The 16,178-nt window shown below is 41.9% G+C and overlaps 1 protein-coding gene across 1 annotated transcript; it reads right to left on the reverse strand.

Moving 5' to 3' along the window:
- Nucleotides 1-8,086: 8,086 nt before the first annotated feature.
- Nucleotides 8,087-13,956, reverse strand: zgc:153704 (uncharacterized protein LOC767759 homolog). Its single transcript, XM_036580858.1, has 6 exons — nt 13,783-13,956; nt 11,582-11,721; nt 11,182-11,261; nt 10,143-10,256; nt 9,324-9,425; nt 8,087-8,317 (listed from the first exon to the last, which is right to left on the reverse strand). Exons 1-6 carry the CDS (start codon nt 13,876-13,878, stop codon nt 8,304-8,306), a joined length of 546 nt encoding a protein of 181 aa, XP_036436751.1. The 5' UTR covers nt 13,879-13,956; the 3' UTR covers nt 8,087-8,303.
- Nucleotides 13,957-16,178: the final 2,222 nt, after the last annotated feature.

A 16,178-nucleotide genomic window follows, 5' to 3' on the forward strand; every position in this document is an offset into this window, starting at 1 on the left:
TGAAACAGTCAGACTGTTCTCGGACGTTTTTGTGGTTGTTTTGTTTTTTCTTTTGTAAGAAATCATAAAGAACTCAGCTCTAAACCGCAGACACTCAGACACTGAAATAAGGTGCCATAATTTCAAAGCAACTAAGCAAAGTAGGACAGTATCCATGCAGATCAGGACTGTAATGCAGAGATTAAAGGCTAAAAAGTGATTTTAGTGGTGAGTCACCTGAAACTGTAAGTCTAAATATAGGCTTAATTCATTCAGGAAGCCGGTCTTAAGTGTTTAAATTTCTGACCATTATTCTGTTTTTCACAAAACATGACAATGCAGTAGTGTCACACTGAAGAACTGCTGTGAAAAATTATAACACAATGCTTATTATTCAACGTTTCACACTCTGTGCTGCACCGAATTCACTTAAACAGGACTTATTAGGTTCTTTTCGATCGGCGTGCATTTGGTCGCTGTTCTAAGTACTGATGATTTCCAGGATATACTCAGAAATGCATATTGTTTATCACCTTAAGGAAATATATTTCAATAACAAAAAAAACATAGCTTGTATCTTTGAAATGGTAATTATAGGAGAAAGTACAGATTCTTAACATCTGTTAATATGCTGCTTTCAAATGGTTTAAAAAGGTGAGATGGGAGTATAATGTCTATGACAGTGACAATATTATTATTATTATTATTATTAATAATAATAATAATAATTTTAATCCAGATAGGCCCTTTTTTCGTATGTCAAGTTCACTTCTTCTTGTTATGTGATCTTTTCCTTAAAGTCCAAACAGGAAACGGGCAGATTTCATAATTTCTTTTCCAATTCTTTCAGCATTTCTCTCAATTCTGATATTCGTAGTGATAAAGCAACTTAACCAGGTCATCCATGGACGATACCTGGTCCAGACGTTTGCATCTGATTGGCTAAAAAGAGTAACCTGTTTCAATTCACTGCAAAAATAGCTAAATTAAATCTAGTCCATATATCTGAAATTTCCCATTTCTATACATTATCTACTTATTTTAGGTATTTTTATTCAGTAAAAGTTTCTCACTGTACTGGCAAATCATTTTGCTGGTTTCAAGCACAATTTTTAAAACAAGCAAAACTGTCAATATAGTGAGATAATAATCTTAATAGGGAAAATAATCTTAAATGAAGCTTACAGCAATCTCAACAGGAGGAATATTAGATTTATTGACTATATTTGAGATAATTGTACTTGATGGTACCATATTTTGCAGTGTGGATCTGTAAACGTACCCTGACTGACGAAAGAGCTGTACAGAGCCAGGCTGGCTGGTTGTGGATTCACTGTCCTACTTTATCAATACAAGTTCAGCCTTAATCTCCACACATGCTGCCTCTGACCACCTGCAGTGGACGTTCAGAGGGTTCTCCAGTATCTCCAACAGTGTTCCTCAAACTTGGTTCTATATTAAATGCATAGTTTAGCCAAACAGAGCCACCAGTTAGCGTCGTGTAAATGATGCTAATTGTTGCCTCCTCACACTTCCTTGGTTCTTCAAGGGTTCCTTTCTAAACAAAGGGATGGTTCTGTTTAGAACCACGAGTTCTTAAACATTTTTTGCATGGTGAAATGGTTCTTCAGGTTGATGGAGAATTTTTTGGTTGGTGGATTTTTTCAAAATGGAACCAAAAAGGGTTCTTCTATTGTGTCCGATGCCAAGCTTTTAGCAATAAAAGAACACTTTTTGGTGCTACATAGAACCATTTTCAAAAAGCTTCTATATAGAGCCGCATTCTCCATCAATCTGAAGAGCCATTTCACCATGCAAAGAACCATTTAAGCATATTCAGAACCACTGCCTTTACTGCAGAACCCTTAAAGAACCATCTTTAGTGTGTAGTTTCTGTTCACTGTTAGCCACGTTAGCATGTTTGTTAGGCCTGTATTTTGTATGTTGTGTTGTTCCCCATCAGGATCGATAATCAGTTGCCACCCCAGCTACTTCTGCTAATTGCTACTAATAACTTCTGGCACTTTACCGGTAATTTGAGAACTCGCCAGGTGATCAGGAAGTGCGCGAGGTGTGAGGCTGTCGAAGATGAAAAGGTTTTCTGAACTCTCTCACCCATGATGCTTTGCGCTTGCTGGATACTCTCTATGTGGGTGTTTAAAAAGCGCTGAGTGGTTAGCATGCTAATGCTAACATCATGATCGGAGGCTACGGCAGAGCCGATTAATGAGGAGCCTGGCCACTCCCTCTTCCTCCCGTTATATCAAAACAGGACTGCCAAACAGCAGGGGGCGCCCACGAGTGAGTCCTCAATGAATGGGAGTGAATGGTTCAACGGCTAAAAACGGAAAGTTAAAATAGTTTCTAATCACTGAACCAGAACTTTCCTTTAGTTTTAGACAGTAGAAGTAGAGTTTCACTAAAAAAACACAGAAATCTCTCCTGTGTGTTTCTTTTACTACAGCAAACGGGTTTTGGGCAGCATGAGGCGGCATTACTGCTACTGAGTGCTGATTGGTTAGCATTACTGCTAGAGCGTGATGATTGGTTGGCGAGCGGAGCAGCTCATTGGCTGTTCGCGCTCGCTGACGTCATGAATGTACATGAGGCGCCGTTTTAAACTCCTGTAACTCGAGTTTAAAAGCTCTTAAAAATATAACAGCAGTGTTAAAATGTTTTATGCTGCTCTGTGTTCAGGAAATGAATGAATTCTATTACATTAAAATGTTTAATCATTTATAAACTATGGTTTTGCTCAAATGCTCCATATCAACCCATTCATTTTGGACTCACTCGGCAGCGCCCTCTAGCGTCTGAGAAACCCAGAAGACACTGTAGAGGGTAATTCTCCTCTCTACAAGTTCTCTGGCTACGGCGCGTCATTTAGCTTTGTGCTCGGATGAGATTATGCTAACTGGTCTAGATAGGGTTGAGTTCATTGTTAACCGTGTTAGCGTTAGCATAGCTTTCACGTTAACTTTAACAGGCGCGGATGTTTGTTTAGACCGTTTTCTGTTGTTTACGGTCTCAGATTGTGTTTGTCACCGTCTGTTCACGTCAGTGTTGGGGGATTAGCCAGTTCACGCTAATCTAAGGCGAGTTATACAGGTTAACATATTATGCTGGCATAAAACATCATCCTGGGTCACTGCAGGGGGCATCTCTGCAGAGCATCATGGGTCAGAGAAGCCTTTTTCTCAGTTTCTGTTTGTTTTTGGTTTGGTTTTTTTCCTTTGTGGTCAGAGTCTGTAACGGCTGATTATTATGTTTTATGAATTATGTCTGATGCACATGACCGAGCGTCTGAAACGAACTCCATTATGGTGCCAAACACACCTGCACGGTCAGTGTTTGTGTGTTTTTTCTTAGAACCTGTTGGTCACCAACCTCAGTATCACCGTCAACACTAGCTCGCCTCATTGAACAGTATCCACATCGCACAGTGTGCAGCAACGAACCACTTACACACGACTCATATCTGTGTGTGTGTGTGTGTGTGTGTGTGTGTGTGTAGAAGACACGCTGAACGCATGCTTTCCTTTGTCGCTGATACCCCACCTCTCGGAGGGACCCCCGTTACCATGGCGACGGTACCAGCTGGCTGGTTTTTGCGGGCAGAAGTGCCAGCGTTTGGCCTGATGTAGTACCCTGTGTGTGCTTGAGTGTTTAAAGGGATTAAAAAATGCTAATTTGGCCTAAAATTGAATGGAACGTCCCCTCCGAGCCATGTTAGCAGGGTTCGCAGACTTCTCCTTTACAATGAAATTGTCTGTATTTTCATTGGATAATGTGGCTAAAAATGCTAATTTGGCCAAAAGTGAATGGAATCGCCTGCTCATTGTTAGCCACGTTAGCCGGTTTCTGTACGCGCTGTGTCCTGTGTGGAAAATTGCTCTGTAAAACTTTCTGATGGCACTTTCAGGAGCGCACAACATGAACTTTAAGGAAAACATGGTTGGCCAACAGTTTTTTTTTGTCCTTTGATCTTAATGCGGATAAATCCATGTTCTTTGTGAATTCAGATCACGGAGCTCTTGTGATTCTGTCACATCAGCGTCCACTGTGTGATCGGATGAAGGCCGGATAAAGCACTGAGTTACTTGTGTGACACCATTGGTCAATGGCGTAGTGTCCATCTCGATTTGATCAATGCCATTTCCCCCCCCCGCGAAGCCCCTCCCACCCCTGTGGTCATTTTATAGTAAGATTATTTATTTGGTCACCATTTAAACTTTGTTGTATAGTTCAGTGTAACTTGGATTCTATGGGACTGTAACTTATTGTTTTGTACACACATCTGTAAAGAGAGAACGAAGATGTAAACACTTCTTAAAAACGGATCAGAACTTTGTGTTGTCATGGGTGTATCTTGACATTTGTTTAAGAAAAAAAAGAGTTAAAAAGGAAATAAAAGGCAAAGTATTTTCCTGCATTTTTAGTCTCGTTCTTACGGTGAGCCATGCTCTGTGCCGGATCTGTGGTCCTATTTCTGTCTATTTATTTGGTGTGTAAGACCCCAGATATCAAGCCAGTGGACCAATATATGGTTGCTAAGGAGGCCCCCCACTGACTGGTCCACCCTCGGACCACCCAGATTACTGTCCTGCATACAAGCTCTATCTAGTTTTTAATCTGCTCAAACAGATTTTAAATGCACAGAGACTTTTATTTTAGAAAATAAACTGAGACAAATATCACAAACAACTGAGAGAAAATAAAAGGCCTAAAATAAAATGATTTTGTAGAAAATGTTGTTGCTGTGAATATTATTTACTAAACTAATTTACAAAGTGTAACTAAAGGAAAGATGAAAAAATCAGTAAATTGGACTGTGAGTGTAAAATGAGTGGTGATAAGTGGAATTTTGTCCACTATGCTGCTTAAACGCCGGTCGGCTGCCCAGACAATGCTGAGCAAAATGCCAGTGGACTGCCAGCTTTGCCATCAGTGGGCCGACAGTGGTCCACTATCCTCTTATTATCATGGACAGCACCATAGATACATACCTAGATGCTGCGTTGGGTCCAGTCAAGCACGTCAACAGCGCTGCCATTTTGGGGCGGTCAACATCGCTGCTGGACTGCATTCAGTACCATTACAGAGCGGCAGTTTAATAAAGATACTGTCCAAAATTACACTATTTCAGGAATATCACTCTCAGAAAGAGGGACAGGATTATATAACGGAGGGAACGCAGTGATCCACACTCATGTCTGTGTGATGTGTGTTGTCTGTGTGGTGTTTGTGTAGATATGGCCGTGTGGTTAATGAGGCACAGAGAACCTGTTGATGTGATTGTTTTTCCTCTGGTTTTATTTGAAGCTCATTTCATTTAATAGTCTATTCAGGATCTTAACTTTATGTAGTAGTTATTTATTTACAGTGATGGTTAAAGCTTTGTAGCGGTAAATTACAGCATTCCTTAACCCGTGTAGATATTCATAAGATTAACATTAGACCTTCTTACACAAAGCTGAAGTCAGCTTATTATTCGCCAGCTTCTTGTCTGATTGTGTTTCTCGCGCTAAACTCGGTTTTTAATGTCAGGTCCAGACTGAATACTCTCCTGCTGGTCTGGACGGATAATTATCACGATCAGTTATTAAAGTAATAAAAGCTACCGAGAGCAGATCCGAGCAGCCTGGATTAATCTGTGTCTGAGGATTATAACTAAACAGATTTGGTGAAAATCGGTTGAGTAATAAGGAAGTTGTGGCTGATTTAATCCTGAGACTCTTCGTCTCTCAGCAAGTGAATTTGTTCACAAGCGGGTCTTGACCTCTCCAGCATGGCGGACGCACAGACACATCGCCTCAGCATCCAGGTATGGATCTCTATGGCCAGCACATCAGATCAGGGCTGACATTAGCGTGTGGGTGTGTCTGCTCAAGGCTAACACTGTAATAGTCCACTGTAGTCCTGCGTCATTCTGTAGTCCTCGTTAAGCCCATATTAGGAGCTCCGGGTCTGAGCTCCATTTCTCTATGGCCAGAATGAATAGGGTTTTCAAAAGGCGCCTCTAGCGCCCCCTGTGTTAAATAAACGTGTTCAGAAACTGATACGTTCTGTCCTGTGAACATTCTTCTCCCGAACATCACTGGTTCCTCTGAATTACGAGGTCGTTAAAGAGTCTTAATGCTAATACTTAATGCTAATATTGCTACATGCGAGCTAAAGCTACTGCGCATCAATTTGATGTCACTAAGCTACACTAAACTCAGGCCGGCTGTGGCGGAGCTCTGACAAGCTGTGCTACCTTATCAAAATGTTCTACCATAGCGCAGAATTACAGGTAAACCTGTTAATAAAACCTCTAGGTGGGATATTTTGAGGCTAAAACTACTTAACTATCAAAATACTCCCCGTGTTAAACTACGAGGCTGAATTCAGCTTCTTTTTTTCACAGCTTCTTGTTCGAATGTTCCCGTTCCACCTTAAATGGTGCAGCAGCTGTGATTAGCTATCACAAAAATCAGCAAACGAGACAAAATACTAACCTGTCGGTTCTGAGAAACAGCAATAATAAGTTAATGTCACTCAGCTGTTCAGCGGAAATAGAGAAACCTGCTCATATCAGGCCTTTCAGCCCTCCATGAAGCTGAATCAGCTTCTTTTTCTCCGGCTGCTTGTTCAGATCTTCCTGTTCCACCTTAAATGGTGCAGCAGCTCAGAATTAAAAAGAAGTTGAAAGTAAAGGTGAAATGTGTCTAAGTGTCAAAACACTTCATGACCAAAGGGGTAAAGTGAGGTCATTTTTATTTTGGCTGTCCAGAAATGAGGCATTTTACTGAAAATAAGATAAAAATATAAAAAAATAAAAAACGAGGACTTTTGTATTAAAAAGTGTATCTCAGTAAAATGACGTAGTCCATATCAATGTCCTGTAAAACATGTATACTTTAAAATGTTGATTTAAACATGTTACGAAGTGTTATGAAGTGTGTAAGTTGTTATGGGTGTGTTATGTAGAAGCCCTTCAACTAAAGTGTTGCTGTTTTTTTTTTCTTGCGGTTTGCTTTTCTTATAAAAGTGGATTTATCCTCTAATTATAAGTGTCAAAACACATAACCACAGTTGCACAATCAGTCATAAGCTCAAACCCGCCGGCACACAGACTCACCACAGCCCCATCCTGAGGAGTTTCACCTCCTCTACGCAACACTGTTGTGTAACAGCTGTGATGAACCCAGACACAGGGTTTAAAACTCCAGCAGCACCGCTGTGTCTGATCCACTCAGACCAGCGCAACACACACTAACACACCTCCACCACGTCAGTGTTACTGCAGTGCTGAGAATGACCCACCACCCAAATAGTACCTGCTCTGTGAGGGTCCATGGGGGTCCTGACCACTGAAGAACACGGTAACAGGGTAAGTATCAGAGAAACAGATGGACTACAGTCTGTAACTGTAGAACTACAGAGTGCTCTGCTAAGCAGACGCGCTGTTACTGCACTGAAAAATGACTGTGCTGTACAGTATTTACTGTTTTATTTTTTATTTGGGGAATATCTTTATTTACCACTTATTTTGGGGAATGCTGCTCTTTTATTTGAGGAATATTGTATAACGTATTTGGTAAATATGTCTCATTTTATTTGGAAATATTTCTCAATAATTTTGAAGCAGTTTCCTCATTTATTTTTCACTTATTTGGGGAATATTATTTTTTATATATGAGAATATTTTCATGTATTCTTTTGAGCTATGTACTATATATTTTTCATTTATTTGGGAAATATTTATTTAATTTTAAAGAGGATATTTCTTTTTTTAGCTATTTTCAATTCATTTTTAATTTATTTGGGATTTTTTTTATTTGAGGGGCTATTCCTCATTTATGGCTTATTTCTATGAGAAATATTGCTTTTTTCTTTTATTTGACATTATTTCCCATTTGTTTGGGCGTATTTCTCATTCATTATAGCCCATGAGTTCACGCTCAGTGTGTGTGTGTGTGTGTGTGTGCACTGTATGGTAACGTACAGTGATCATACATTAATTTCAGATTTAGAAACTCCAGTCAGCGTGTTTACTGGCTGGTTCAGTGTTGTTTTCGTCTGTAACGGTGATGATTGTTTGTAAACAGTGATAATAAACAGTGCAGAGTGATGAAGAGTCTGAGAGTGAGGAGTGAACATCACTCCAGACTGAGTTTATTAGAGCACAGAGGAGCAGTGCATAGTCACAGCCAGTGGAGGGCGCTGTTGTTAAAGGCTGAAAGCAGCAGCAGCAGAGATAATCATAATAATCATAATAATGATGATGACGTTCCAGCTTCAGCAGAATCTGTCAGAGCGGGTTAATGTGGAGTGTCAGCAGTTTAAGAGCACTGACCTGCAGAGAGACGGAGACACACATCATTCAGAATGTTATAACCACACACACACCTACACCTACACACACACACACACACACACACACACCTACACACACACACCTACACCTACACACACACCTACACCTACACACACACACACACACACACACACACACACACACACACACACACACACACTCTCACCTACACCTATACACACACCTACACCTATACACACACACACACCTATACACACACACACCTACACACACCTACACACACACACACACACACACACACCTACACCTATACACACACACACACACACACACACACACACACCTACACCTATACACACACACACACACACACACACACCTACACACACACACACACACACACCTACACACACACACACCTACACACACCTACACACACACACACACACACCTACACCTATACACACACACACACACACACACACACACACCTACACCTATACACACACACACACACACACACACACCTACACACACACACACACACACACCTACACACACACACACACCTACACACACACACACCTACACCTACACACACACACACACACACACACACACACACACACACCTACACACACACACACACACACACACACCTATACACACACACACCTACACGCACACACACACACACACCCCCTACACTTACACACACACACACACACACACACACACACCCCTACACCTACACACACACACACCTATATACACACACCTACACACACACACCTACACACACACACACACACACACCTACACCTACACACACACACACACACCTACACCTATACACACACACACACACACACCTATATACACACACACACACACACACACGTAAATATATGTATATAAAGCACTGTGCGAAAGTTTTAGACACCTGGGATTGTTTAAAGCTTCATGTGATTTAAGTGTTTATTACTCAGATTTATTTTATTTACTCTTTCTCTCACACACTGACCGTTTTTGGGCAGGATGGCGATGTTCTCCTTCAGGATTCCCTGCTCCAGAGAGAACTGAGTGAACTTATCTAGAACAGCCTGACTCGGATCCTGAGTGCGGCCTGAAAAAGAAACAGCGGTATGAACTCACGCTGAGCAGCTGAACACACAGACACAGCGGTGCGTGTTCTCTCTGACACAGCACGGCAGATACAGCGCTGAATACGGCTGACTGAAATAGGCCTGGATGTACAGGATGACATTACAGATAGTAATAACAACAATAGACAGTGTTATTAACTTAATATGAACAGGGTAGAACTCATCAAAGCCAAAAGCAATCGTTTAGTATGCAGCATGTTACAGTAAACCCACACTCATAAAAAAGAGGGTTCTTCAAGGGTTCTTTAGTAAAGACAACAGTTCTATATAGAACCATGAACACTCAAAGAACCCTTTGCATGCTTAAATCGTCCTCTGCTTGGTGAAATGGTTCTTCAGATTGATGGAGGATGTGTTTATATGGTTCTATACAGCACCAAAAAGGGTCCTAAGCTTAACATCGTACACAAAAGCAGAACCCTTTTTGGTGCTTCTATACAGAACCATATACAGCACATTCTCCAACAATCTGAAGAACCATTTCACCATGCAGAGAACCATTTAGGCACGCAGTGCTCATGGTTGTATGTATATCCATTATCTTTACTAAAGAACCCTTGAAGAATCTTCTTGCTCTGGATCCAAAAAGCTGCTCAGCTACTCACTAAACTGTAATTTCTACACTGTAATGATGGAAAATGTGCCTGAAATCTGTGATAAAAGAGGTCCTTTCTTACTGTAGAGCTTGTTGAGGATGTAGGAGGATCCAGCCTTGGTCTTGATGGTGTGAACGAGGGAGTATTCGTCATACTTCACATCCACCACGCGCATGTCATTTTCGTTGTCCCAATCTAATAAAAAGAGAGAGAGATTTATTAAGAGTGAATAAAACGAGCTTCATTAGAATGTATCCATTATTTTCAATAACTCAATAATTCATGGTGTTAATGCCCGTGAGTGGCTGTCCAGCGTGGTCTGCTGAAGGTGCTGAAGGTTTCGCTTTAAAAGACGTTTAAGTACTATAATAATATAAATGGTACAAAATAACATATAAATATAAATAAAATATAGTTACATTATCTTATATTTAAAGTCAAGAACATCTTTTTTCCCAAGAGTAAAGAGAAAGAAAAACAAAACAGAGGTTTGAGGGGTCCGGTGTGGTTTCCTTGAATGAAATATGAATTTTCTGAGAGATCAAACGCCCTCACGCCGGGTGACCATCTTCTTTTTTTATGTTTTCATTTTTGATGGGTGACGTTCACTTCAGCCAGTATATGACTGGAATTTGTAAAAATATACAGCTGTAAACTACAAAAATGGTGAAAACAGTCTAGATCAATGTATGTCGCTGTTGTCGGAACAAAACCTCGTATCTCCAAAATGGTAACTTTGCAGGAGAAGGAAAAAACATCCCTTACTTTTAATGTAAGTCAATGGAACCAGACGTCTTTCCAAGTCATTTTGGGTCGTTTCTTTTGATCCATTCATCATGAAATTTACATACAATGTAAAGAGCAACAGACACTTTTAAATTATCAAAAACAGAAAAATGGAGATACGAGTTTTTGTTCCGACAGACGCTGGGTTAAAGTGTCCAGATACTTTCTGGGGACCACTGTAACACTGCCAGGACAAGCTAAGCATGTTTTGTGGAGCAAACTGAGTCGCACTGAGAAACTCTGGGATTGATAAAGCCATACAGTCTGTGAGCTGACCAGCTGTGAATTGGCCACCAGCTTTGTTTCTGTGTGTGTTCGTGTTCTGCATACTCACGCTGGCTGTGGAATGTGAATTTCCCAGGAATGTCCGTCTTTTTTGCCAGATGGCTCATCGTCCAGCAGCTGCCGTCAGGCCTGCACACAGATTTTTAGCATTTAAGCAACTACTGGAACATTCGCTATTGAAGCAGAGAGCTTTAAAAGTGATAGTTTGACCAAAAATGTACCCAGATTACCCCCCCCCTCCCCCCAATTTCATTGTTCATGAAATTGACACACAATGTAAAGGGACACAGGCACTTTCAAAATATGTCCGTTCAGTCTCTCTAGTAGTCTTGATTCTGTGGTTTCTGACTCTGTGACTCACTGTGATCTATAAACTTGGACTAAAGTACGTTAGCAAAGCTAAACACAGCAGCAGCAGGAAGTGTTTGACTGACTGAGTGGAGCCGTACTTGAGGCTGGAGTAGTCCATCTCCAGGTCACCGTTGGGCTGTGGGGTCAGAGTGGCCGTCCCCATCTTCATGCTTGCCTTATGGCTCACAAACCAGTCTGCGTTGGTGGCGAAGCCGACCAGGTACCACGTTCCTCTGACCTGGAGTAGAAACAAAGCCTTAACAACCACCTGGAGCTGACCACATGTTTCTGAGTGATGATTATGTGCAGATTGTTTTTTTCAAGTCAAGAGGCTTTTATTGTCATTCCATCTATGTACAGTACACAGTGGAGTGAAACTGCATTCCTCCAGACGCAACACGGTGCAGCATGGAACAACAGACAGTACCAAGTGCAAACGTGCAGACGTGAGTGTGCAAAAAGAATTAGACTAGAAACAACACAATAAATACGATAAATCAAACAGACATTAGACACGGTAAACAGACAGGACAGTGCAGCGCCGACACAGCACTCATTTCTGGACACGAGGGAGGGTTCAAAGATTATTTAACATGCTGTGATCTGTGAGTTACACAGTCAGATAACATATGTGAGCACAGCAGTTACTGAGGCAGTACTTGAGTAAACAGTGTAAACACAGTGTTAGCAGCAACCAGAGTAGAGCATCAAAAAAGGAGTGTATGTCTGTGTCTGTGTGTGTGTGTGTGTGTGTGTCTGTGTGAGTGTGAGTGTGAGGGGGTATTAACAAAAAATATATAAACAAAAATACAGAAATACAGTCATAAAATACACTTTATTCTAGGAGCAAAACATAGTAACCTCATATTAATCAATCTAATGTAAAAATATATATTTTTAAAAAAAAAACTTAAATAATTTCCTTGAGAATTTAATATGATGAGATGTTTCAGTTCATTTCTTGTAAGAACATCAGGTTGCATTGTCTGTCATTGTCATTATTTAGTACATATTTATACGTATTTTAAGTTTAGCATTGCTTTATATTCTATTATTATAGAATGGAAAACAATGGTAAACATAAATGGTAAACATATTATTTTACAGGATACTTTTAAAAATACTTAATGTAAATGTATAATATTACAAACAATAAAATGTAAAACTATTGTTTTATACTGTGTTTATTAAAGCAATAAGCCAGGAGAGGAAAATAATTTGTTATTATTGATAATATTTGACATAAACAAGTATTCCGCCAAGAAATGTAGTTCCATTACAGTGCGGTATGTTGCAGAGCAATCATGGACCACTGAATAGCCCGCTCATCACTGTATATTGGGGTCATTTTATAATTGTGTCGTATAATAATGAACATGTGATATCACAGCACTGTTTAATGCAGAAACTTTCGCTTTATTAGTACTTTTCGGTCACCAAATTACCACCGTGTCTTATTTAGCACCAATCCAGCGGCGCCCTCTTCTCACACTGGGGCTGAATCTCAAACAGCTCCCTGCTCCCTACATAGTGCACTACGTAGGAGTTTAAATACTGGATCCTGCAGCCCAACAGAGCAAAATACAGCTAAGAAACAGTCATTTGGGACTCAGACACATCCACACTCGATACATGATGCACTGTTTGACTGTAGAGGCTAGAATTTCTAAACTTTCATAGCTAGAACACTATTTAGGGAGGACGGAGCCGTTTGGGATTCAGCCTGGGTTTGACGCGACTTCTGACTGAAACACGAACATTTGAAGCGTGTAAGACGTTCAAGTGACATTTCTAGGCTTTTATATTGCCGTTTTTCAGCGAATCATATCGTGAGCCCTTTAATTCAAGCCTGTGATATTAATGTTGGAGTTGTTTAGGCTGTTGTCTATCTTTTAGCCTGTTAGCTAGCTGACCAGCCTGGTTCTAGATAAGAAAGTCTATAATAAGTATATTACTAATACTTCATCAGTTCACTCGGTGCTCCATGCCAGCAGCATTAGAGTCAGAGATTATTCATTAACAGCACAAGGGAGTTTTCCTTCTGTGGCGCAGTGATACAGAATTCAGTCACTGTGATGCGGTCATACACAGCTCAGCCAATCAGGTTTCAGGACCGGAACTATCCGTTTGATAATCAAAATAATAGAACGGATTAAATACACATCTGTCAGTTAAAAAACATTTTATCATTAATTATTTCATAATCTTTGCTTGTGCACTGTACTGAGGAACTGACCTTCTGTTCCTTATTTAAATCAATAATTTTAGTCAATAAAGCTGATCAGCTCGCTCTTCTTACCTTCAGCAGGTCGAAGTCGGCCTGAGGCATCACGTCGGCCCTCACGGCCAGAGCACACAGGAAAACTCCCAGCATTCCCAGCATGGTGGTCGCCATGGCTACTGCGGAGCGAGTCTCAGAGTCAGCGCGTGTGGAGGTTGAGGGTGAGTTGTGTCCGAGCGCTGGCGTGTTTATATAGTGTAGAGACCCCCCCACAAACACCCGCCCCCCCCCGCATTACACAAACACGCACGTGTGCAGCTCCAAACCCCGTAATCACGGTTACACAACGGAGCGGCGCCGCTGCAGCCTGGCTGCACGGTCTGGGGTTAAGTTAGAGGCGAAACTTTCTGCACTGTATCTCAATCTCAATCTCTCTCTCTCTCTCTCCTCTCTGTCTCTCTGTCTCTCTGTCTCTCTCTCTCTCTCTCTCTGTCCCTCTCTCTCCAACAGGTTCAGCTGGTCTCTGAGCTGCTGGCAGGGATCACTGGATAGTGGGTTGGAAATCAGCAGCTGTTTGAGTTCTACCAGTTCCACCTCTTGGAGAGAAAGGCTCTCTCTCAACTGGTTCATTGTGCTCTCCAGTCTGTGTGGTTCTGTGCTGTCCTGTACTGGGCTGAGTTCTGTGCTGTCCTGTACTGGGCTGGGTTCTGTGCTGTCCTGTACTGGGCTGGGTTCTGTGCTGTCCTGTACTGGGCTGGGTTCTGTGGGGTGCGTCTGCTCCTCTCTCCCCTCTCCCGGTCGCTGGGCTTCACTCCCCCCCCCCAGTCCCTCTCTCAGTCTCAGCCTCTGTCAGGGCTCTGATGAAGGTAACGTCCTGCTGGACAGAGCTGAGACTATCCTCACTGCCCTGAAACATAATGGTCCCATTGTGATAAACATTTACAGTCAGGAAGCTGGCGTCGCCGTCCTGGCTGTCTATGGTTATCTGTCTCCCGTTACAGATGCCCCTCTTTCTGTGCTGCGGGTAGTGGGCGTAGATAGCCCTGTGCCAGGCGTCTGTGCGGTCAGTGTGTAGCAGGAGGTTTGTGACAGTAGTTGTCTGTCCTGATTGACTGGAATCTGCCAGGAGACACTGGGTTTTCTCTCAGTAGTTTGTGTCTGTATGTTTTCTTTGTCTGTGCGGTTTTCAGTTCAGGTGGGTAGTTTATAGCGAGGGGGCGGAGCTTTCCTGCTGCTGCATTAGCCATCACACACACTCAGGCTAGCTGGAGTAGCGCTGGAGCTACAGTAACTGCTGAAAATTAAAAATATGTATTTCTTCAACTGTTTTGTTGAGTTGGAGGTTCTTACCTCAATCTTCCTCGATGGCATGAGTGAAGATCAGCCTCCTGAGTTCAAGGCTCTTCTTTTCTTGTTGTTTTGGTCTGTAGTTTTGCGGCTCCGGCTCAGTTTTCGCTAGCTGAGTTAGCTTCTCTTACCCTTTGCTTTTCTCTTTGTACCACTGAGCTTTTTTCTGCTAAATAAGTTGATCTCTTTTTTCCTTCTTGTAGACGGGTTCTTTAGAGTACTTTTTACTGGTTTACTTTGGTTTATCTCATTTTAAAACTGTTCTATTTGTAAAAGTTTTAAAAGCTGCAGTGAAACATGACTGTGCTCTCTCTCTCTCTCTCTCTCTCTCTTTCTCTCTCTCTCTCTCTCTCTCTCTGTCTCTCTCTCTCTCTCTCTTTCTCTCTCTCTCTCTCTCTCTCTGTCTCTCTCTCTGTCTCTCTCTCTCTCTCTGTCTCTCTCTCTTTCTCTCTCTCTCTCTCTCTCTCTGTCTCTCTCTCTCTGTCTCTCTCTCTGTTCTTATGTGACTTATGAACAAGCCTCCTCTGCGAGACTAAACTGGGATAAGACAGAAGCTTTATGGTGTGGTCCGAGTGGGAATAGCTCTCTGCCACTACTTCCAGGTGGTGTACAGTGGGGTAGGAAGGGGTTGAAGTTTTTAGGGGTCTGGTTAGGAACTGAGGAAGTTAAGGCTAAGAACTGGGAGGGGCTAATGGAGAAAGTGCGTGCCAGGTTGCTTAAATAGTCATGGTTGCCACCCCAGTTATCATATAGGGAGCGAGTTCTTGTCGCCAACAACCTTATAGCATCAACGTTGTGGCCTAAGTTCACTGTGCTAAATCCACCTGGAGAACTGATTAATGCCATTCGGAGGGCGCTGGTGGACTTTTTCTGGAGTGGTCAGCACTGGTTGAGAGCTGCAGTGTTGTATCTTCCTGTGCAGGAGGGTGGACAAGGGCTGATGGATATCCACTCCAGAGTGCTGGAGTGAAATGGTGGATTTTCCAGAGCTGGTGGTCAGAGTGGAACAGGAGGACTGGCAGGATGGTCAAGGGAAGCTCCTTTCACTAGGGACCCCAGTTCTTGGGAACTTTAGTGGACTAAACAAACGGTCATTATATTTTGCCTGCACTAAAGTCTTGAATTTT

This window comes from Colossoma macropomum, unplaced genomic scaffold (genome assembly GCF_904425465.1).
Source record: "Colossoma macropomum unplaced genomic scaffold, Colossoma_macropomum, whole genome shotgun sequence".
NCBI lineage: Eukaryota > Metazoa > Chordata > Actinopteri > Characiformes > Serrasalmidae > Colossoma > Colossoma macropomum.